The following is a 23639-nucleotide window of genomic DNA, read 5'->3' as shown; positions in this document are numbered from 1 at the left end:
CTGTAAGAACAGATTACACGACTGAGCTGCACTAGGTACTGCGCCTCTGAAGACACAGCCTTCTCCACCTCCGGTAACAGAGTTTATTTCTGGAGGCGAGGTGGGGAGCAGAGGGCGTCAGCCTGTCGCGACATGCCGTACCCAGATAAAACGGCGATTTCTCAGGTTCAGCAACAACAAGCACTGCTGTAGCGTACGGCAAAACAAACCCACGTCTCCCCTTCACCTACCCGCACGCCGCGATGCCAGCTTTGGCAGGGTGGGAGGAGGAAGAGCACACACTGTTCCCTGCTAACCCGAACAGCGCCCGATTTATGTCCAGTAACCTTTCTTTTTTCTATCCTAAGTCATCGTTTCCAGTCATAATGGGAGATGTGACCGAAACAGAAGAAACCGTACAATACATCATTTCTTCCGAAAAAATGAACAGAAAAAAATACTCAACAACCGTGTAGCTTTTATTTCCTAGTTCTAAGATTTTATTGATTTTCATTTAGTCTACTCAAAAAGCTGAAATAGCGAAGCAGCCATTACGAAGCGAGAGGCTTCACGTGAAGATACTCAGCAGCGTAACGTGACTGAGCTTCAACACCTCGCTCACCAGGCTTCACCTCGTCCTCTCCTGCCAGGGGGCACTGATGGGTGAGGAGCCCAGAGACTGAGCGTGCAAAGAAGTTTGTGCTCTCAGATTCAGGCACTAGTTTTGCTCACCTACTTCTTCACGCCCAACTAGAAATCAGCAGCAGTGGGTGTACGCAACGTAGTTAAAGAGGACAAATGAGAACAATTTGGGAATAAGAGTGTACAGGAGAAATTGGCAGCTCCCCAATTCCTGTTCTGCTGTATAGGTCAAGCTCTGCAAGACACAATATGCATGAGCACACACAGGTGTGCCATACTTGTTCTGCACACAAAGGGGCAGAAACCAGAACAAGATCGGGAATTTCATCTGGATAAGGCAAATTTCATTTGAAGAGGCTTGAGTTTTATTAAAACAAGTCCTGGACTTGTTAGGGTAATGAAGAGTGGAAGGCATCTGTCAACTAATCATCGAGTCTTTGCAAATAAATATAAATAAAAGATAACAGCTTAATCTGTGATGTGCTAGAGGAATTTTGCAGATATAGTGTGATTTAATAATACATTTTGGCTAGCGTATTGTGATTTATTGCTTAAATAACACTTGCTTCCCAGGGAAACTCATTACTCACACTAAACGAGAAGCCTCTGTGTCAATATCAAATATACACGTCAGCAAGAAATACCACCTCCCTTCTCAGTCCTGCTTCCAAACCTTAAACAGGCCCGAAATAGACCCTTTATGTAAGGCAGCAGGCACAAAAGCAGCCTCTTCCTTGCAAAGGCACAGCAGCAGGTGCAGGAGTTCTCCCCCTATTGAAAAACCAGCCTCCCTTGACTGTCACAGACTTTGTAAACTGTGTTCCACTTCACCTGCCTCTTTCCAAGTCAGCGTTTCCATAATTTATGTCAAAGAAGAGGCCAAAGCCATCATCAGTTCTTGAATATACATGCTAATAGTGCAATTCCAGTAACTTGATGATGTCTAAAGTTAAAAATGAAACATAAGTGTTGTCAGGAAAAGGAATTTATTAATTTATTTTGAAAAGAATAATGTTAGTGAATTCACCGTCATTGCACCGTGTTTGCTTAACGGGAAACCCAGCCACTTTGCGGATGGTGTCAACCAACAGCCTCACTAGAAGAGCTAACAATCATCTTCTAAAAATAACTTGAACAGATAAAATATTTTAGATTAGAAATCTAAAGATAGATTATTTGTTCAGCATAGAAGAGCATGGCTCCAAACATGAACAAGCTGCATTTTTTCCTCCATGATTTGCCACTTTATATGAAGGCATGAAAGAAAAGAATCGTCCTGCAAGACACTACAGGGGCCGTGCGCTCGTATTACAGCCTGCCGGGTCCGAAACGCTGTCAGCACCAGGCATGCAACCCAAACCTCAGGGCAGCACTATTTCAAGGCAGCAAACCCCTGCCTCGAGTGGAAAGTGGAACCACAGTTCTCACTAATGGAAGAAACAGACCTCTCCCAAAAGTCATGTGCATCCAGTTAAGTGTTTCTGTAATATTCTTCTGCCAAAACACCCCAATAATGAACTCGAGGCACACTGACAGCAGAGCACTGCAAGGAAAAACAAAGCTGAAATGGTCCCTAAAGGAATGACCAGCCTAAGAACTGCCCCAATCGCACAAATATTGCACACAGGCAGGTTTCCAGGTGAGCCACTACTCTATGCATCCAGGCACAGAACGCCCGTTTGAAGCATCCACTGTTTGCATGCTCAGCCATTCTATATTAAGCAAAACATCACAAGGCTTTATTTTATTATCTTCCTTAGCACAGTGTTTATTTTTTGTTTCCCAACAACTTATTGTGGTCAGAGTTGTATGTCTGTAACTGAGCTTAACGTTGTGGCACTCATAGCTAATGTTTTAGATTATAAAATAAGCTATCAGTTAAATTAAATAGCTCCAGTGAGTGCTCTCCTGTTCCGAGTCCAAACTTTCTGGTTAAAAAAAGGGCAGACTTGATTTGCTTCAGCTTCATTTCTCCCTAAAACACGAGCAGTATTTCACTGGCAGAAACCTAAAAAGAAGTGAGGGATGTAGAGTGACCCCTCCATGAGTCTGTCACCAGAGGAGACCGCCCAGGCGAGACAATTTTCACCCCCCAGCCTACAAAACTGTAACGCGCTTAAACAAACGCAAAAAAAAAAACCCAACCAAACAAACAAACAAAACCCACCAACCAAAAAACCCACAGGAACAGTCCCGAAGGCTCTCCGCGGGATGCCAGTCAGAGGTGCTCTGGCTGTGGCCGAGCAGCAGCCAACGCGGACAGCCGGGCGTGCACCCTCATCCCCGCTTATTAGGTCCCAAGGGCACCACCGCGAGAGCCTCCCAGTCCCCAGAAGACCGGGAGGCGGCTGGCCGTGAGTAATTCCCAGGACGCTGCTCGGGGCTCCCTTTTTCCCCGGCAGCCCCAGCCGGTCCTGGCCACCGGCCCGGCCGCGCCGCTGTCCCCTACCCAGCACCCAGCCGGGACGCTCCCGGCACCCCCGCACCGCCTACCGCCAGCGGCACCGGCGCCCAGCGCGAACTCCCCGGGGCTCCCCGCCGCCGGGCAACCGCCCAGAGGAAAGGACGCCGAAGGGAGGCAGGGCCCGGGCCGCCCGCTCCCCCCGCCCCAGACGAGAGCCCTCACCTCTCGATAACCGAGGCGAGCAGCTGCGGGAGCTCCTTCATCTCGAAGGCCGAGTAGGAGGCGGAGAGGAGCGGCCGCACGGCCACCTCCCAGCCCGGCTCCGCCGCGGCCCCCGCGCCGCCGCCCGCCGCCATCTTGCCGCTCCGCTGGGCGAGGGGGGGCCGCGGCGGCGGACGGCGGGCCGGAAGTCGCCTTCCCACCCCCCCCACTCCGCACGCGACGCGAGACAGGAAGTGACCCACGGCCCACGCGCCGCGTCGAGCCTCCCGATTGGAAGAGGAAGGGGCCCGGCCCGAGCGCCTGCGCAGTAGATGAGTCAGCAACTTTGTTGGCGGCGCATGCGCCGTAGGTGCGCCTGGCTCCGGCTGGGCGCGCATGCGCCGTGGCGGCGTCCTGCCCTGCGTGGGAGCAGCCCCAGGGTGAGGGCTCCGAGCCACTGAGAAATGGCAGAAACACGTACGGCTCCTCAGCACACGGCTTTTATTGGGCAGGCGGCTTCTCAGGGGGGCACAACGCGCTGTGAAACTTGACCGTGACAATTTACATCTACGTACAAAGAGTTAACGGCTGCTGTCCTGAGGGGACACAGTGCAAGGCTCTTCGGTGCCGAACTACCACACCTTAATCCCAGGGCTGGACACCAAATACAGGAACTTTTTTTTTTTAAATGAGAAGAAAGTAACATTATCGTCATAATAAATAAAGAACAGGGAGAAACTTCACATTCAAATTCCTTGTAATTAAGGACCCGTAATTAAGTGCCCCGATGAGGCCGTTTCCGACCAATATCCACCCCATTTCTTAACCTTTTTCCTCCCGAAACAACCCAAGGTCTCCTCCTCTTCTCAGGCCTCGCATACAGCAGTTACCAAGTCTAGCACTCGCATCACAGCAGCCCACAACCCCTCAATCCTCCTCTCGCCGAGACGCTAGCCACAGCTGGCGCTGAGGAAGAAGCGAGGATTGAGAGGACACGCGTCCTTCACTAACATCAGGGAGACGATGTGATGGCACGTTTTAGGGCTTTAACGGAGGTTTGGGAGAGTTCTTTTTTTAGTCTCAACAGACCAATGTCTCTCTTCATCTCTCTTCCACTTCTTCTCACGGGGAGACATGCAGGCAGCATACCATTTCACTGTGCTAGCAGCTTTTCTTCCCAAATATCTTCCAGCAAAAATGTCATACAGACGTCTGCGTCCATTGGTCGGTCCCACAAGCTGGAATTTCTAACCAAATCCAGCAGGGTGGCAAATCTTCATCCAGTCCAAATCTCAGATACCTTCTCCAGCCTCAGCCTTCCCTTCACCGGCAGCCTTACCGCCAGGCACGGTTCAGCAGCTTCACCTGAGCAAGTCTCTTGGTGATCATAGTAGCAAAAACCAGCCCGAAGAGGACGCTGCTTATCAGCACATAGTCATAGTCGTCTTTCAGGACATCAAACTGCTTTGATGGGTACACTCGCGTCTGGTAGATGTCCAGGCCGTACGCAACAACCTAAAAAGATTAAATCATGAGGTGGTAATGCAGCTTCGAGAAGAAAAACAGATACATCAAAAATTATTGACTCTAGTTCTGATTAAAAGAAGAAATGTTTAAGCGGTGAGCAGCCAAATGATCGGAAGCTACAGACCTCCCTGCCACAGGCTGCGGTATCACGCTGCTCTGCCCGCAGACTCTACAGCCTTAAATTGAATCTTCCACCCTGCACTCACCAAACAAGTAGACTCCAGGCCGGAGGGGGCTGTGTAAATCCCCCTCATCCGGGATATGGTTTGATTGTAGTTGATAAACCTCTCGGCGTGGATCTGCACATCAGGGGAGTACGGAATCAGGTTCTCTTCTCTGAAAGGCATTTAAAGAGAAATCAAAACCCAGTCAAACAGCACACAAAGGACATTGTCTGAGCTTCCTAGTCTGATCACTGAAAGCTGACCTAAACTAGCAAATTTAGCAGCTTTTCCCAGTGCAGATTCATTTTTGCTGCAGGCACAACATGCCAGCTGGGTCAGACTACACTGCAGCAGCCTCCTTTTAGGCTTCTCAAGTTTGAAAAATAAGCGTCATTCTAAAAACTTGAGAGTTGCTCAGACTGCTACTTCTTAGAGTGCAGACAACGGGCTGGTTTTGCTTACGATAAGACCTGCTGCACTACAGACAAATTTATTCCATTGTCACAGACTGGGAATAAGGCAACCCCACTTAATTTCATGCAAGAATCGCCCTCCATCTGTCTAACACAAGTTGTTCTACTTCACACTACTATATTATACACCAAGTCCATCCTTCTTCCAAGGAACAGTGGTTACCCTGCTTTCCTTACCTGCTTTGTTCCGTGGGGATCTCTGGGCGGCGAGGATCCAGCAGAGCCTTTGGAAGGGAGAGGATGGCCCCAGAGGGAAGCCCGACTGCGCATTAAAAGAATTGCATCTTAAAAACGGCCATTTCTGACAGCATCTTCTAACAGCTAACATAAACGCTCTCTTGGTGCTTATCCTTGAACTCACTGGGAGTCCAGGGCAGCCCACAGGGAGGATTTTTGGCAGTAAAGTGCATTTTGCTTGGTTTTCAGTGCGAAACCTGGCTTGTGCAGGTAGCATAAACACATTCAGAACAGAACAGCATGTACTTACCGAGCAAGTGGCGGCTGGTGATGCCACGCTCAGTGATGGTGGCCTCCATGGCACTGATAGCAGATGGGAAGATGTAAGACTGCTGGAGGACCTGAGGTAAAATCGGGCGGTCAAGGGAGCTGAAGGCTGTGGCGTTGTATTGCTCCGTCCCCTCGTACAGCTCCAGCACAGTGAACTCGTTCCGACGTGCCTTCGTGTTCCAATACTGGTACTGAAATAACAAGAGATTTTTAGGAATACAAGGTAAGCAGAGTCAGAAATACAGAGGCAACAGGAAATCACAAAGAATGGTCAACGCGTCTCCTTCGTAAAGGTTCAGCAAGTGTCCCTACCTCCCAAACATAAAGAACAAGGTAAGAACAACTTCTTACCACCACCCAGTTCTCTGAATGAACAAGGTGGACAGGTCCCTTTGCTTTCTTCTGTACCGATGAGTGGATGATCCTGCCTGTGACTCCATCGATCAGATATATGCCAATGAAAGTGCGCTCATGATGCGTATCCGTGCTCTCTGTCACCACAGCAAGCAGGTTTGGATTCAGGGACTAGAGAAAAACAAAAAACAACTGAGACTCCCACTTTAGTGCCACAGGCACCTCGTTTATCTGCATTTTACCTGGGACTAGGTATATAAAAACCAAAGTATCTTATCAGCATAAATCACCTGAAAAAATCAAGCAGCAACTGCCCCACCATCAGATGTCTGACTGTCTTAACTGCTGCATGAGAGCATTTTATAGAAGAAATCTCCACCAAAATTAGCATCTTCTGCAGAAGGTTACGGACACTGATGCAAATATAGAAAAAATGGCACCTCAGGGCAATTAATCTCAACCTAGTGCCTAGAAATGGTGCTGAGACCTTGCGTGAGATAACGCACCAATAAGAAGTCAACAAAAAGTTCCAACGGCACCTTATAGAGAACACTGCGGTCTCCCATCACACGGCCCTGGGAATGCACATGCTCGTTCGACCTCTTCCCTTTCACAGTCACTATCCTCTGTACTTCGGTGGGTATGACCACCTCCCAACTCTCCTCTGTTGTCCGATCCTGCAAGAAAAACGCACGACGTAGGAGGTTTTATCTTGTCCTCAAAAAAACACCATCTCCACCGGTAAGACAGAGGGAGCTTTCTCTGCTTTTGAATTTTAAATTTTCTTAGGCACATTTTGAGGCTGAACTGTTTCTATTCCGAGCAAAATTCCGTAAATCAAATTAAGAGATCTACCATTATCCAGAGGACATTTAGGAAAATTATGTCATTTAGACTGTAATGAGTTTTCCTTACCTTTTTCAGCCTGAATCCAGAGAGTTTCCCCTGCTCGGCATCTACTAGATAAAAAAAAATAGAATGGGCTATTTCTTCTAACTGGCGAAGAACATTTTTAGTTGCTGGGAAAGCTGTAACCTGTAAAAGAAAAAAAAAAATAAAAAAAATAAAAATAAAAATACTGAAACCACCACAAAAAGGTTATTTCAAACACGTTTACCAGGATGAGGTCTGTCTTTCCAGAATAACCTCATAGTTTTGTGTGAAATGTGACTCAACGGCATTTTTTTTTAATCTTGCTCCATAAAGGGAGGGGAATAATTAACCAGAACACAAAGAAAACTGCCTCCAGACAAAGCAATTTACCTTGTACTCATCATCAATCAAGAGTAGTACTTTGGCATAGTCTTGATCCATAATAGGCAGAAGCAAAGTCTGAAGAATTGGACGCTTCAAGACAGGGGGAGCTACTTGACTTCTCTTCCCAAAGATGGGGTTAAATACATACAGAAAGCTCATTTTGGTTTCCTAAAAAAACAAACAACATGCAAAACTTTTTCTAAGGTAGAAAAAAAAAAAAGGATCTGTTACCTGCTGGTGTCAACTATTCATACCCTGCGTTCAGCTATTCCACCCTCAAAATATTGTTGGGACAAGCAAAATCCCCCATTTCTCTGTCAAAATCACACTGTGGCAAAACACTCCGTTCATGGCTTTAACTAAACCCTATCTGCCGCCTGATGAAGTAGTCTCAACACATAATTATGTCTCTTTGTCCCTCATGTATGGAGTACAAAACATCCTGCAGCTAGCTAAAGGACAGCCATTGTCGCCCCGCTAATGGAGGTCACAGAGGACATATCTCACAGGACTGAAGAAACTGGATGAAATTATTTCATTTCAATAAAAGACTTCAAAAATTAGCATCCTTGAGTTTTTCAGGATTGTGTATCCGCTCTCTTCCAGCTCTCACTCTCCTCCTGTCCCCACATCAGCGATAACCACATGATCCCCAAGAAGATATTTCCTTCCCCCCTTTCAAAGGGCGGATTTCCATGCTAAGCCAGTTCAGTGGAGGGACAGAGGAAAGGGACTCACCTTGTCTTTAACAAGCAAGGTGCATTGCGGTGGGTGTGGGAAATGAGCTGTTGTTCTTTGGACCATCAGCTTAAAGGAGGAGCCGGGTCTCACATTCCTCAGATACTGCTTCCACAGGATGGTGCCAGAACTGCTTTCAATACCAAAAAGCTGAGCAGAGAGACACAGTAAAGCCAAAGTTTAGAACACATCTCTTGCATTGAAGCACTGCATCTTTCTTCAGGAACACACCAAGATAGAAGAGTCTCAGTCCTTCTCCAAAGCTACCAACAAAACATTCTGTGCATCTTGTCATGACATTCTGCTCAAAGCTTAGCTAAAAATGGGAGTGGGAATTCAGAGCTGACTCTTTGCTACAGTCTTGAAACAGGTTCCTACCCTGGCTTCCTCACCTTTCCCGAAGCAGTGACCATCACCATCATTTTCTGGAGGTTGAATTCATCTCTGGCCAAATTGTCAATGTTAATCTCATTTTTTATCTGGCTCCGGGGTTTCCTGGCATCGTAGAACATCTTCCAAAGATGAGCGGTCCAGGCTTGCAGCAGGATGAGTTGGGAGGACAGCCGCTTCAGAAACATCCCCAGCAAACCATCTGCAAATAGACCAACCGCGGTAACAGGAGGGAAAAAACATTACGTCCCACTTCATAATTAAAACTACAGTCTCAGCCAGTAGAAGAAACGCTGCCATGCATGAACCTGTGACAATTCTTTGCCTCAGCCTCCCACTCCAGAATAGCAGAGCTGTAGTTACCATTTCTATGACAGACTCTGGCATCTCGTTCTTTGTATTCCTTCTTTCTCGCACTCACAGCAAGCACCCACCTACAGCTTACCCATCTGTAAGGTCTGTATCTCCCTCTGCACTCATTACTCAGAGCAAGAGAAGCCCTTGAAGTAAAAAAAAAAACACTTAATTCTGCCCAGTCAGGGTTTATATTTAGCTTCTCGAAATAAGCTAAACCCTAAACTTCAACTGTATTTCACCACTGAGGAAAGCAAGCAGAAAGGAGATCAAACTCCACTAAGAAGCAGTACTCAGAAGTATCAGAAAACACTGCATGCAGTCTGAGGTTACCTTGAATGGCTGCATCCAGGACAGCAAGAAAAAAAAAAAACAAACAAAAAGCAAAAACAAAAGCTATAGCAAACAAGTCTTCCAGAAAGGGTCAAAGGTTAAAAAAATTAGTAGAGATGGCCAAAATCCCTCCTACCACTGCTGACTGTTTTTTGAATCTAACAACGTAATACGCTCATGCCATCTGCATTTGGGATTGGATTTAGAAAATTTAGACAGAAATGAGTTTATTTCTGCACATTTTAATGGCCCTCAGCAGAAATTTGAATCCTAACTCTCATCTCAAAGGAAAAGAAAGCAATAAATACATTTATTAGGGAACAAAAATGAGCTGACAAAGGTAATTCTGTTAAATCTATGGCTTACCTGCTTTCTTTCCAAATTCTCCCTCCAACTCAGCCTGTGCGCCTGTCAGAGGTAGATCCACCATCTCCAAGCTTACCACCTCTGCTAGAGACTCCTCTCTACTCCATACAACTTTTCCTGGAAAAAAAAAAACAAATAGAATATTAGAAAATCAACTTAATATCGGGAATAGACTTTTGAAGGAAAAATCTCTGTACGGAAGTCTCTGTATAGAAGTCTCTTCCAGCGGGCTATTAAAATACAAATCATTGTTCTTAATTAAATGCAAAATAGTGTATATCTATCTAATATCACGTGATTAGCTATTTCATAAAAATACTTTATGCAACTGGAGCCACTGTTGAAAAAAAAAACAGTAAAAAAAATCAGTAATTACAGTCATTAAGTCCATTTAAAATAAGAGATACACAGTGTGAACACCTGGATGCCTTTTAAGCCCTAGAAAATTCCTGTCACTGCAATGGACTTTCAACCCTTTCTGCAAATTAACATTTTTGCCATGAGGATCTTTTCTGAAGAAACTTTGAGGAAAACCTAGAACAGGACGTAGACTCTCCTACTACAAAAGTTTTGAAATCTGTAGAAAACCCATGAAATCCAAAGGCTCTGTCTACACAAAGAACACTGCAGAACTGTTTTCTCAGATGAGATGTCTTGTGAGGGTGAAAGAGTCTCCAGTATCTTTCATGGTACTTCGAGTAGTTAAATTCATTTTGTCAGTTTCCAAAGCAATGATCAAACGTAATCATTTGGGACTTGGAATTTTCTTCTTGGTGTGCACTGTTAAAAATGGAGCAGGTTAGCCATTTGTCAGTTACCTGGCTGCTGGAGGAACATCAGCATGTGGTCTTCTGTTTGCACCAAGGCTCGATAGCCCACAGAGTCATCCTTCTTCAGGAAAACTTGGATGTACAGCTGGAAAAAGAGCAAGCAAAACAGTGAGGTTAATGATCCCAACTCCTTAGAGAAATCAGAACTCTCAGGTGAAAGAAGAGCAAACAGTGTGATTGTATGCACTAATCCGGCACGTCCACAGAATGCTTCTCTGCTTATCTGAAGGGCTCTACCAATCCTGCCAAATCAGGGGAGGGGGGGCATTGCAAGTCTGATAAACCACAGGACTGAAATAATCTCCCTGCTCACCTGCTGTGGCTTGGCACTGCTCTGCTCCAGGTTAAAGGTAATTGTGGTATCCAACAATCTTTGTCCAGTTTCAACCAGGTAGAGATTAATATTGTATGTCTGATTGGAACAGGTTAAGGATTCCTGTAAGAACAAGCAGAAAATAGCAGAGTTAAACATACACGCGATACCAAATTCTGAAGAAGGATTTCATATTCAGCAAGAACTGTGGCTTCAAGATATTTTTAGATTACATATACGGAGTTGCTACAAAACATCAGTCTCCAAAAAGACGATGTAACACCTTTTTCATTCTGTTCCCGCACATAAAGGAATAAAATTGACTGTCAAGGACTTCTACCATTCTTGGGAACAAGCGCACTTTATACCTGCTTCCGGGAACCCTCCAGAGTACTTCCAGCATGAAGGCCATCAGAACTTCCAGGTTTCTGAAATGAGGATGAGAAGAGAGAACATGGCTTCAGACACTAGTAAGAGTGTGAAAAACCCCATGGTTTTGAGTGCCTAACAAGTCTCAGCTTGACTCTGAAAACAGGCATGATACACAACTACTCTATTCCTGGTAAAAATGAAACCTTGCTAAGCTTGGTATCCCTAAGAACTGAAATCCTCTACAGATCAGTAAAGTCGATTCCTAGGTTACATACTCACAGCTCACAAGGCTGAAACAGGCTGCACACAGGACAGCACGTTTCATCAAGCCAGAGACAGCCTTAGCTGGATATAATCAAGACCTGCGTGCATTAACATTGTCTTCACGTGTCTAAGAAGCTAATTAAATCTTCCTCAAGCTACTACCCCATCCTTGGGTCTGTGAAGGAAGAAATGCGTGGAACCTTCCCCCAGTGCACATCCATACTAGAGCTGTGCTGGTTACATAGTACAGGCAAACTGTGCTAACCAGTTCACTCCTGCAGGTCAGGACAGCAGCCACGGTTTTCTCCCCAGTTGTTGCAAAACTCACCAGAGCTGCCTGAAAAGAAAAAAATAGTAGGAAGTCACAAAACAGAGAAGAAAATCCCCAACCCCCACCAAAAACTACCTGTGCAGCAACTTAAGCCATACTGAAATTAAATCCAGATGATTTTTCACAGCCAAATTTTAAATTTCATTGTTTCACCAAATTAAAAAAAAAAATTATCTTTTATAACACTGAAAATATTTCTCAAAGATGGAAACAGTTGAACTGCCACAGGCTTTTGAACCATTATTTCCAGTGTTACTGAGCTTTTTAAAGCTTGTCTGCTTTTCAAAAGCTCTCAGCTGGCCTAACAAAAGTACTGCCGCACCACTGGCCACTTAGACCTTAAAACCAGGAAACTACCCCAATGCTGACAATTCTTGGCAAAAAAACGTACCTACACTGATGTCTGGAAATATTTCAGCAGCTAGGATAAATGAAATCAAATGGTTTTCAAGCGTTGCAGCCAGGAGCACCATTGAAATGAGAAGCTCAGCAGCCTGTTCAGAACGCTGAGTACAGAGGTGTTTGTTTGTTTTAAATAATTTTAAGCTGTAGTTGGCTCTCTCACTTGAGTACTTTTACCTCGATTACCTGCTGAAAGTCTCGAAGATGGCTGAGCAGCCCATGTTTGTACTGCAGCAGAGAGAAGTGGCTCGGAGACAGCTGCAGGAAGAACTGAGTCCGCGAAGCAGTGACCACGCTGGGTTGAGTGGCCAATATCCTGGGTTGGAAGCCATCAGCAAACTCCAGGTCAAGTGACTGTGAAAGGCAGACACACACATGTGTTCGTAAGAACTTTTTCTTTACAGAAACTAATACCTTCCTTCTATCAGCAGCAATGTAAGCTTTATGAAGAGGTTCCCCATGTCAAGACAAACAAAGCAGAAGGAAGGAAGCCTAGGCTTCCATTGGAGCAAAGCTCTGGAGACATCAATCCAGAAGGAATGGTGAGACAAAGTTTTCTCTGTCCTGCCCCCATTTATGGGTCACACTGCCCCCACACGTCTTCAATTGTTCCATAGCTTACCGACAAGACAATGAATTACGTACAATGCTCTTTCAGCACTTCTCACCTGCAGCGGGATCTGCTTCATCTCCTGCTCCGTCTCCAAGGAGCAGACATAGAGAGAACGCGTGTCCATGTCCATGCACACCAGCACTGCCTCCCCCACCACGCTGCACACATCGTCTAAGCTCTTCAGCCACGGGGCTGCTACTCTGATCTGCCAAGCAAGATGTAAGCACAGAGATGAAGTTGTCAATAGCACAAAATCTTCAAAGAACCAACCTGGACACAAACAAGAAATTACGTCAGAATTATTTTCAGTTGTGACCCTGGAAGAAACTATCTATCAACCTGAGATTTCCAGGATGGTTTTCATTAACAGCTGCAAGTTTTGCTTTCAAGGCATTCAGCAGTGAAACCCATTTATTGCCCTGTAGGCAGTGCTGCAGTGAAAGGGAAGTTTATCTGTACTACAACAACAATTAATTACTCTGCACACCACACCACAGTCCATCTAGTTGGAAGTACATTTGTTAACATGAAATTCAATATTTTGGATCCCTAATCCTGGACTCGTAATTACCTGTTTTGTAATCTCTCCCTCTTCTACACTGAACGTTAAAATGTTCAAGTGGCTCTGGGGAACAATTCCAAGCACATGGATCACTGCAGTCCCACGGGAATACAACAACTGGTACTGAGTACTCTCACTGCAAGAGAAGCAACGACCATGAAGCACCATCTTCTCACATTACTGCCTTCAGGTATTTTCAAAGGCACAAGGCAAGCACAGCATCCTTTCTTCCCCAAGGCAACAGGCTCCCTGTCAGATGTTTGCACTACTACCTAAACTATGTTCCTACCTTTCTGGTAAGTGTTCCACCCATTTCTGGTGCCCGTTGGAAAGGTAGTGAAGAGAGACGGCTGCCTTCTTCAGGACCGCCACGTATTTCACCACGTCCTGTAGCCCCACCAAACGAGCCGCCTGGAAACTAAGCAGAGTCAGAGACAGTAAGTCAGAAAATTATTTTCTTCTAGGAAAAAAACCCCAAACTTTTCTGTTTGAAGACCTTCTTCAAACACTTCAACACCAGTCTTGAAGGACAATTTATAACCCACTTGATCCATGCTTGCTGATCTCAATAGAGAGCATTAGGCTGGAATCCAAACACCCCAAACCAGATGCAGGTTGGACACATTGTGTATCTAAACACAAAACTCAAACTATGAAAAAAAAAAAAAAATCTCTTTCTCTCACTGGTTTGCTTAGAAACAGCATCGATTTAACTGCAAAGTTCTGGTGTTTCTAAGGATTTCAGCCAAATGTTACTTCAGAAACATTAAAAACTAATTTTCCCCTACAATGCAAGTCCAGTCAAGGTCAACAACTCCTTTTTCCCTTTCTAGGCCAGGATTACGAAGGGAAACTGACAGGGCAAACACAAAAGCCTACCTGCCAGTGTCTAGTGACGTCTCCCAGTTCAACCCTCCAATGTTGGTCTCCCAGGAACGCAGAATACGCCCAGCATTAGACACAGTGATGGCATCTGCCCGGGAAATTAAGAGGAGGTGACCACCGAACTTAAATCCACCATGGATCAACAAGGCAATGAGCTCTGGCAAGTTCCAATTGCGGTCTAACATGTGGTTGACATCGCATGTAGAAGGACAACTGCCAGCCCCCGCACACAATTTGCTTGTTCTCCTTACCCTGCCCCTGGATCAGCATCGCATCTATGGCTCCTTCAGGGGTTCCCTTGTCTACATGGCGCCACACTGAAGGAAACAGAGTTACGTGAGGACAAGATTTGTTTCCCTAAAGGCATTTGGTTTTTATTATTTTTAAACCTAAGTTCTCTACAGCAATAAGCTCATGCAGAGAACAGTCTGCCTGCCCTAAGGAACAGCTTTTGAACTGCCAGCTGAGTCGTCTCAGTTTGACAAAGCAACATCACCAGCATTAATTTATCAGTAGGAAAACATAACACAACTTGATTGTCACGTTAGCCCCTGTGCAGCAGGTGTATTCTCCACAACAAAACTCTGCTTCACTCACGGATTTCGCCGCTCCTGGAGTTCAGGGCGGCCACGACGTTCTTCTCTGTGGCCACGATCAGCTTCTTCGAACCCTGCGAGGCCTCCAAGGACGCGAACTTGAGCTTCCCCACGTACTGCTGCCTCCTGGGAGCGGAAACAGCCCGGGGTGAGCGGGGACAACGGAGTGCCCCGCTGACGGGGAGGAGAGAAAGGCCCGACGGGCGGCTGCAGCAGGAAACCTGCTCGCAGGAGGAGGACCCCGGCGCGGCGGAAACCCCCCGGTTTTCCCCCAGTACTCACCAGTCGAATTTGCCCACTTGGTCCTCGTAGACGGCGGCCGCCAGCGGCAGGAGCAGCAGCTGCCACAGCACGACCGCCATAGCAGCGGCCGCCCGCGATCCCCGCGCCGAGGGGTCCTTAACATCGCGGGGCCACCCCTGCCGCCGCCTGCGCGGAAATCCCGCGCGAGCCCCATCGACCGGACGCAGGCACCACGCGGGGCAGCCCCCGGACGTTCCCAGCAGCCCGCGCGGCGCCGAGAGGGGCCTCGAAGCACGGCGGCGGCGCCATGCCGAAATCCAAGCGGGACCGCAAAGGTGAGCGCCCTGACCCCCCGGCGCCGCCCCCCCGGCCCCCTCCCCGCCCTAACGCCGCCTCTCTGCTCCGCTCCCCGCAGTCTCCCTTACTCGGACGCCCAGGAAGGGGTTGGAGGCCAAGCAGGCGCTGATCACCGAGGTGAGTGCGGCCCGGTTCCCCGGCCGGCGCGCCCCGGGTGCCCCGCTCCCCGCTAACCGCTGCCTTGCAGCTGCGGCGATGCGTGGACACCTACAAGTACATCTTCGTCTTCTCCGTTGCCAACATGAGGAACAACAAGCTGAAGGACGTGCGGAATGCCTGGAAGCACAGCAGGTGAGCCGGGGCGGCGGGGGCGACGCCGGAGGTGGGAGCGGGGCCTGGGAGCTGACAGCCGCCGCCGCCGCCTCCTCCCGCCCCAGGATCTTCTTCGGGAAGAACAAAGTGATGATGGTGGCGCTGGGACGCGAGCCGAGCAGCGAATATAAGGAGAATCTGCACAAGGTAGGGGTTGATCTGTTTTTTTTTTGTTTTTGTTTTTTTTTTTTTCCTGTGCGTTCCAAAGCTTTGCCTTGCCTGTGGCGGCTGGGTCGCGGGATAACGTCAAGGGACAACAGAGCTTCCTCGGGTCGCCTTCCTGCGGGTGTTTTAGTTGAATCCATCCATATCGTGACGCGAAAGCTCTCGTTCACACGGGTTTTGTAGCTGAACAGGACCGAACCCTGGAAGATTGGTCACTGGGTGCCATCCGAGCCTCAGGGACGGCCTCTTTCTTTCAGGTCAGCAAGCACCTGAGAGGAGAAGTTGGCCTCCTCTTCACCAACCGCCCCAGAGATGAAGTGGATGAGTAAGTACGCGTCTGTCCCAGCCACGGTTCTGAAATGCTGGGCAGCCCTTCTTCCCGCTGCTCCCCTTGCTGATGTTTCTCTTAAAGCACTGAGGGTCTCACGAGGTTTTTCCGCACCTTTTTCTCTGCCGTCCCTGCAACAGCGGGGAGGAAGTCACAGCAGGCTGTGTCGTAATCCCTCTCTGCGCCCAAGGGATGTTCTTTCCGCAGCTAAAGCTCTCCTTACCTGTCTCTGCCTCAGGTGGTTCTCCAAATTCAGCGAGGTGGACTTTGCCCGCGCGGGGAACAAGGCAACGTACACGGTGAGCCTGGACACGGGGCCCCTGGAGCAGTTCCCCCACTCCATGGAGCCTCAGTTACGGCAGCTGGGATTGCCAACGGCGTTAAAGAAAGGTAGGTGAAGGGGCTAGGAAGGTAAGCTAGGTTTTTTATCCGCACAGAGAAGATCTTCTAAGGAGAATGTTAAATAATCAAGCAGAATTTAGTTTTTGAGAAAATCTGATGGACAACTTTCTCCTTAATCAGCTGGTGCTGGAACTCATTATATTCTTCTTCCGCCGTTCTTCCCAAACTGATGTCAAAGGACGAGCGAAACAACCAACTTTTTACAAGATACCGTCCTTTGTCAGTGGAAACAGCTAGGCCTAGCCTAACCCCGTGTGCTGGCATCCCCTCAGAAACCAGATGCGGGGTTTTTTCAGAGCTGATCTCACCCAGCTTCTTGGGGTGTACTAATATTTGCACGGAAAGGCAAAAGCTACGCAGGGTGCTGTTTGAGAGCCTTAGCTCTGCACCCCGCCTCTCGGTAGGTTTCTCCAGTATTTGTAAGCCCACCTGAAGAGCTTTTGTTCCCGCAGGAGTGGTGACGCTACTTTCAGATTACGAAGTCTGCAAAGAAGGGGACGTTCTCACCCCCGAACAAGCCCGCGTCCTGGTGAGTGACGTTGCAACACAGCGGCCCCCGTTCCCCCCATACAATTATCAACCCTTCAGTTTAATTCCGCTGGAGGGCGCGCGTTCTCGGATGAAGGTGAGCAGCGTTTCTGGGTATCGGTCAGTGGCGTGCAGCAAACGTCCTTATGCGTTCCTAATGCGAGTGCTAGAACTCTGCAGGAATTATTTTGCCTCCTGCCTTGCTGCAGCTCCCGTCTGGCAGCGATATTTATGGTCAGTGGTTTTGCTAGGCTGGCCACGGAGCCAGTGGAGCAGGAATGACAAATTTCTGTCCTTTCCCAGAAACTCTTTGGCTACGAGATGGCAGAGTTTAAAGTCACCATCAAATTTCTGTGGAATTCTGAGACGGGAGACTTCCAGAAGCTTGTGGGAGACTCAGCGGAGGAGGAGGAAGAGGAGGCGGATGATGATGATGGTGACAGCAATGAGGACTAGCAGCAGTCCTTGTGCCTGGACACTAGACAGGTCTCTGTTTCAGAGACAAAAAGAGGAGGATGTTTCCCTTCCCTGTTTGTACCCAGAGGACAAGAACGATCAGCTCAAATATGCTTTTCATAAAAGATTACCTAATTATGTTTTTTTTTAATATACATCTTTATATAAACCTCAGATGGTTGTCGCTGCTGCCTGTTACTGCTTGAGTACGCGGGGATCTGAGGAAATGCCACCTCAAACATGAAAGCCAGGCAGAAAGCATGCAAATGTAATGCAACTTAGACACAGCACACCCGACACCGGGGAAGATGCCGAGGGCTCGTTCTGCTCTTCTGGTAGAAGCTTCAGAAGCAGCTATTTCACCCAAAGGCCCTGAGCGCCGACAGGGAGACGCCAGCCAGGTTATAGGTACAGTTAAGGGATAGGGACTGCGTTAGAAAAAGGTTTTATTCTTGTACGTAATTATTTAAGATCATGTTAAAGCAGAACTGGGGCCTTCATCCAGGGACGTGTCCCTTTTCCCCAATCAACTGCATCTTCAAATCGTAGTGTGCGCTGCGTAGAGCTGAAGGTCCAGGAGGGGATAAAGAATAAGGCACGGCCCAACACGACAAGTGCTGGCAGCTGTAGTGGATCCTACAAAGCTTCATTAATCCGGGGAAAAAAAAAAATCACAACCCATTTGCATGTCAATCAGAGGGGCAGGGTTGGTAAGTACCTCCTGTGCTTCAAGAAACTTTTGCTCCATTATCCACCGCCCGACACCCGCTTTCTTCTCCCCGCCCTGCTCTCTAGCGAAAATAGTTGGGGCAGTCGTGCGCAGTCAGGTTCCAGGCTTTATCAAACGCCTCCACGACGGGCGGGAGCAGGGGCCCCTCTTCGCTGTAGTCAAGGTTCTGCTCTAGCTGCTCCATGCTGGACATGCCAATGATCACCGCGTCTCCAAGAGAACCCTGGAAAGGGGTGAGAGGAGTTCCTCATCCCAAAAGAAACCCAGTTCACCTCCCAAGCCATTGCAGGCCAATCCTGAAATGTTGCTTTCCAGTAAAACACATGCAGTAACTCCTGGATGTTAAGACAACTGACACCACAAAGCTCCGTTCACAAGGCCAGAACATCTCCAAGTCACGCCAGCTCCTCTAAAGCTGCCAAATCCTCCTTTATGGGAGGACCGCGGGAACATTTTGGGGAGATGGGGAATATAACCATTCATTTCCTAGTTCAATGAAAAGCAAAGTCATCTCACAGGGAAGCTGTCTGGGTGGGAAGCCAAGACCCCAGTAACTGGCACTTAAAATCTTCCCCTTCTGCTATGAACGTAGGATGCTGTGGGGAAACGCAGAGCTGACTCGCTCCTCCAGGCAGAGTCCGTACAGCGGCATTCACTTCGGAACGCCACAGGACACACAGATTAAAAAGTAAATGTTTGTAGGCAGACACGTCCCCGTTCGTGTGCCGCAGCAGCTGCCCCGTGCTGGTGGTGCTGTGCTGCCGGCTACAGCCGTGGCACGCTCTTACCTGCAGCTTGGAGTGATTGTACATCCAGCGCAAAGCAGCGGAGGTCAGGCTCGGCGCGCTGGGGCCGTAAGCATCTTTCAGAGCTCTTTCTACGAGGGCAATTCCTTCAAAATTGTGCTTTTTCCAGTACCTGCAAGAAAAGAAATCGCTCTTATTGCCCTTGGGACCTCCAGTGAATCGTACATCTACAATCCAGTCAAGTGCGAAAAGCTTTCAGAAAGCCTCATACAGCTCTGAGGACTTCTGCAATCCCCCACTGCAAGCTGGGAGGAAGCTGAGCCTAAAAACCATTCTGCAAAGCTCAGTCACAAGCCATGGCCCCAACCACAAGTGCAGACACAGTCACTGCACAAGTTCTGGTCAATTCTGCTTCCTCTCAGCTGACTCTGACTGGGGGGGTTTATGTAGGCACTCCCGCCGCGGCCCCTTGCTCTTCTGTCGGCTCAAAACATACCTGTCCCTGTAGGCTTGAGCCCAGTCATTCCCAAAAAATCTTCCCGTGGGCTTGCGTGCGTCTTTGTCCTCGTACTTGTACTTGCCGGTCAGCAGCCCTCCTGCGAAGGGTCAGCAGCCCGTTTTGGGATGGGCAGGCTCTCCTACAGCCCCCATTTCCCATCTTTTTGTCTCAACGCCTTGCCCGGTCCCTCGCCGTACCTGCCAGCGGATTGTAGGCGTAGAACCGCAGTCCGTAGTGTCTCAGGCAAGGGAACAGCTCGGTTTCCACCTGGCGAGTGGTTGCGTTGTACATGCCCTGCGCAAAGAGAAGGGAGACAAAGAACTTCAAACGCTAGCTCAGGACAGTGGAACTGCCTTTTCCCCACCCTTCCCTGACAATACTCCGATTCAGAAAAGCGGTGCCAGGCCACGCAAGGTTATTATCTGCTTAGGAACAGACTTTCTAAAGGACTGCAAATAATGCAAAAACATTTTAAGTTCCGCATCAAAGGAGTCACTGACTCAAGCAACAAATTCCTACTCAGCTTTTTCCAAGAAGTGATCTCACTCAGCTTTCTAATCACGTGTGTCCTGAAAGGACTTCCCAGAGAGCTGGAGAAGCTTCCTCTTCTGTGTGTATTCATGCCAAACTGGGGGCTGGTCCCAGATTTGGGGCTCCCAAACCCTTCCCCATCACAACTGACCGTTGCTGTAAGGACCGTACCATCCGCATGCTGTTCTCAAGCCTCCTAATTCCTTAGGTTTGATTCATCTCGGCCTCCACAAAAGATTTGCTGGAACACAGCAAACCCCCACCCCTCACCTGGTACACAGTTGGCATCACCCAGTTGTTATATTTGCAGATGCTGCAGATTTCTGCGACCTCCCATGCTGCGTAGTTCGACAGACCGAGTTCTTTAAACTTTCCCTGCAGAGAAATAAAAGGGCAATCAGTTCCTGTGCATTTGTACCTAGGCAGTACAAGATGCACACGGTGAAAAGGACAGTTGCCAAATTTTAGTTGAGTTCTCTCATCCTTGTCCACCACCTATTCTAGACGGCCATGAATTGTAAGACCTGACAAAAATATTTCCCCGGTTTTACGTTCAGATTAAATGGCACTGTTAGATAAACGCAATTCAGGAACTCTTCACACACTACCAGCACTAATCTTAACCTCGTCAGTTAACAGGGCTGAAATCAAAGTCCGGGGATTCTAACATTTCTAACAGCTTTGAGAACAAAGTGCACCACGTGAACACGCAGTGGAGCGTCAGCTGTTCAGCTCTGCCCCGGTCATCCGTGTTCTCTCTTCCTCATGTTATGCAGACCCGGCGCTGCAGAAGGGCACAAGCAGCAGCCCTGGTTTCAAAAGGTGGTGGGAGGGAGGCAATCAAGAAATGGTGCGGGCTTGGGCTTCCCACTTTACTTCTTTGTGCAGCTCATTGCAGGCACGCAGCGTCTCCTCCACCGGGGTCCCGTGGTCAGGGGCATGAAGGTAGAATAGCTCCACACTCCTCCTTTTCAGCCTCTCCAGGGACGTCTCCAGCTGCGATCGCACACTCTCGGGCCTCAGCGACTTGTCCTCCCAGGGATTAGCCTTGGTGGCAACTTCCACTAACAGAGAGAAAGGAAGAATAAGCAGGGACATTTCCGCCTTCAGGAAGGGAACGGGGATAAGACGCATAACGCAAACATTGCTTGAGGTGCTTCAAGGAAAGTCCTTTTCCTCAGGAACCATATCAGCCTAGCAGAGGAGTCCCTTCTCCTCAGGGAATGGGCACGGGTGTTGTGGTTTTGTTTAGTGAGGGGGGGGCCTAAGGTGGCAGCTTCTGTAGGAAACTGCTGGAAGTTTCTCCCCTTTGTCCATGGGACTCGGCCGGGCCTAGGGTGGACCCACTCCTGGCCAAGGCTGAGCCGATTGGTAGCAGAATGTTCCCTGATAACGCCTCTGCGATAACATATTTAAGAAGGGAAAAACAGAAAAAAAAAGATGTGAAGAAGCTGAGCAGGGGCAGAGAGGGGGAGGCGCGAGCCTTGTGTGCCTTGCAGGCCTCACCCTCTGGCCTCCCGCCGGGCAGCCGACTGGGCCCAACTCAGCCCAGCCCGGCGGAGAGGAGAAGAGATGTGAATGAGATGCAAAAAGATCCTGAGAGGCGTCTGCCAGCCTGTTGTAAAGAATTTTTCTTGTGAGAGGAACGGCTGCAGACGCCAAGGTCAGTGAAGGAGGGGGAGGAGTAATGCGGCTCCTGGCCAAGATTCCCCTGCAGCCTGTGGTGATGGCCATGGTGGAGCAGGTTGTCCCCCTGCAGCCCATGGAGGTCCACGGAGGGGCAGAGATCCACCTGCAGCCTGTGGAGGACCCCACACCAGAGCAGGTGGAGGCCTGAAGGAGGCTGTGCCCCGTGGAGGGTCCGCTGGGGCAGCCATTCTGGAGAAACTGCACCCCGTGGAAGAGATGACCCACGCCGGAGCAGTTTCACGAAGGACTGTGGTCTGTGGGAGGGACCCCACAATGGAACAGGGGAGGAATGTGAGGAGTTCTTCCTCTGATGATGAAGCAGCGGCGTAAAACAACGCGTGATGAACTGACTGCAACCCCCATTCCCTCTTCCCCCCTGTGCTGCTCAGGAGGGGAAGGTGGTAGATATAATGTTAAGCTTGGGAAGAGGGAGGGGTGGATGGAGGTTATCTTGTTCTCTGTTCCATTCTCCTGCTGTTTGTAGTAACAAATGAATCGTTTTCCCCAAGTCGAGTCTGTTTTGCCCGTAACGGTAACTTTAAGGATTTCTCCCCGTCCTTATCTCAAACCTCGAGCCGTTTTTCTTATGTTATCTCCCCCTGTTCTCTCGGAGGGTGGGGGGAGTGAGAGAGACACTGCGTAGTCTGGTCCCGATGGGGCTGAGCTACGGCAGTGGGGAAAGCCCTTCCCCTCAGGGACGGAGTCAGCCTGGCAGGGAAGCCCCTCCCCGGGAACAGGCTCGGGGTAAGACCCTTCTCAGGGAACGGGCTGGGGACAAGTCCCTTCCCCTCAGGGACGGAGTCAGCCCAGCGGGGAAGCCCCCCTCTCTCAGGGCCGACCCCTCTCCTCACAGACCGCCCCCGCCCGGCCCCGGCCGTACCGGGCTCCGTGCCGCCAGCCAGCAGCGTGCCCAGGATGCGCTCGGACTCGCCTCCCGCGTACATGTGAGCGGTGTCGATGAGGCGGTATCCTCGCCCCAGGAAGGCGCGGAGCAGCGCGGCGCTCGCCTCGGGCCCTGCGCGCCGCCCGAACTCCATGGCGCCCAGCACCACCCCGGGCCGCGCGCTTCCCGCCGCCATCGTCGCCGCCGCCGCCACCGCGCATGCGCGCCCACCGCGGGGGGGGAAGCACCGGGCCCGCCCGCCGGCGCAAGGTACCGGTGCGCATGCGCGGGGCCGTCGGGGGGCCGCCTACCTTTGCCCCGGCTCCACAAAAACCGGCGGGTTTGCGGGGAAACCGGCAAGTTCCCGAAAAATCAGGTGTGCCAGGAAAAACAGTGCCTCTCTGGGAAAGCAGCGGGCTTGCAAAAAAAAAAAAAAAAAAAAAAACACCAAAACCAACCCCGTGATTTCCCTAAAAGCAGTAGATTTGCTAAAACCCCGGCAACTTCCCCACAAGGCAGCGGGTTTGGAAGAGAAACGGCGAGTTTCTGGAAAAGCAGCCGACGTGCCGAGGAAAAACAGCGAGTTTCTGAAGAAGCAGTGGAGTTGGGGCAGAAAAAAGGAGAGAAAAAAAAAAAAGACAAAAAAGTTTCTGAAAAAGCAGCGAGTTTCCCAAGGGAAATAAAGCCAGTTTCCAGGTAGGTCCCTGTTCTGCCTGCACGCGCCGGTTGGGTTTAATTTGCTGGTTTTTTGAGGCCAAATCCTGCCAGGCTGGCGGCCTCCCCACACATCGTCCCGCCGGATGCGAAGTTAAGGCCCGAAAAGGTACGTTAGCCAGGAGTGAGGTTTTTCGCAATGCTTTGAGCCAGCTTTGACCCGCAGGAGCCGTGAGCCTGTTCCTAACATGTTTATCTT

General features: G+C 49.2%; 4 protein-coding genes across 5 annotated transcripts in view; 1 reads left to right on the top strand and 3 right to left on the bottom strand.

Annotated features, from left to right (window-relative positions):
- UBR4 (ubiquitin protein ligase E3 component n-recognin 4) overlaps window positions 1-3418 on the bottom strand; it is a 79581-nt gene extending 76163 nt beyond the window's left edge. For both annotated transcript variants that reach the window (XM_086764730.1, XM_086764731.1), the window contains exon 1: window positions 3248-3418. In XM_086764730.1, coding sequence (XP_086620856.1) covers window positions 3248-3381 — 134 coding nt within the window. In that variant the 5' untranslated portion in view covers window positions 3382-3418. The remainder of the gene's footprint in view (window positions 1-3247) is intronic.
- Window positions 3419-3710: 292 nt separating this feature from the next.
- On the bottom strand, window positions 3711-15303 carry EMC1 (ER membrane protein complex subunit 1). The gene is made up of 23 exons (XM_086764727.1): window positions 15140-15303; window positions 14859-14983; window positions 14513-14578; window positions 14256-14349; window positions 13666-13794; window positions 13386-13512; window positions 12870-13019; window positions 12388-12555; window positions 11734-11805; window positions 11201-11260; window positions 10833-10955; window positions 10508-10604; window positions 9690-9806; window positions 8639-8838; window positions 8247-8396; window positions 7515-7676; window positions 7167-7286; window positions 6791-6928; window positions 6249-6422; window positions 5878-6088; window positions 5568-5652; window positions 4960-5089; window positions 3711-4741 (listed from the first exon to the last, which is right to left on the bottom strand). The coding sequence occupies exons 1-23, from the start codon at window positions 15217-15219 to the stop codon at window positions 4562-4564; spliced, it is 2958 nt and encodes a 985-aa protein (XP_086620853.1). The 5' UTR covers window positions 15220-15303; the 3' UTR covers window positions 3711-4561.
- A 50-nt stretch (window positions 15304-15353) lies between these two features.
- Window positions 15354-17784, top strand: MRTO4 (MRT4 homolog, ribosome maturation factor). The gene is made up of 8 exons (XM_086764729.1): window positions 15354-15435; window positions 15516-15574; window positions 15645-15748; window positions 15835-15916; window positions 16192-16259; window positions 16501-16652; window positions 17117-17193; window positions 17496-17784. The coding sequence occupies exons 1-8, from the start codon at window positions 15408-15410 to the stop codon at window positions 17646-17648; spliced, it is 723 nt and encodes a 240-aa protein (XP_086620855.1). The 5' UTR covers window positions 15354-15407; the 3' UTR covers window positions 17649-17784.
- Window positions 17785-18077: 293 nt separating this feature from the next.
- Window positions 18078-22928, bottom strand: AKR7A2 (aldo-keto reductase family 7 member A2). Its single transcript, XM_086764728.1, has 7 exons — window positions 22724-22928; window positions 21031-21218; window positions 20425-20529; window positions 19821-19917; window positions 19621-19720; window positions 19167-19296; window positions 18078-18601 (listed from the first exon to the last, which is right to left on the bottom strand). Exons 1-7 carry the CDS (start codon window positions 22920-22922, stop codon window positions 18440-18442), a joined length of 981 nt encoding a protein of 326 aa, XP_086620854.1. The 5' UTR covers window positions 22923-22928; the 3' UTR covers window positions 18078-18439.
- Window positions 22929-23639: the final 711 nt, after the last annotated feature.

This window comes from Chlamydotis macqueenii, chromosome 21, assembly GCF_036417535.1.
Source record: "Chlamydotis macqueenii isolate bChlMac1 chromosome 21, bChlMac1.mat, whole genome shotgun sequence".
NCBI classification, from domain to species: Eukaryota; Metazoa; Chordata; class Aves; order Otidiformes; family Otididae; genus Chlamydotis; species Chlamydotis macqueenii.
Note: the sequence above shows the minus strand (reverse complement) of the source record. Positions and strands in the feature narration are given on the sequence as shown.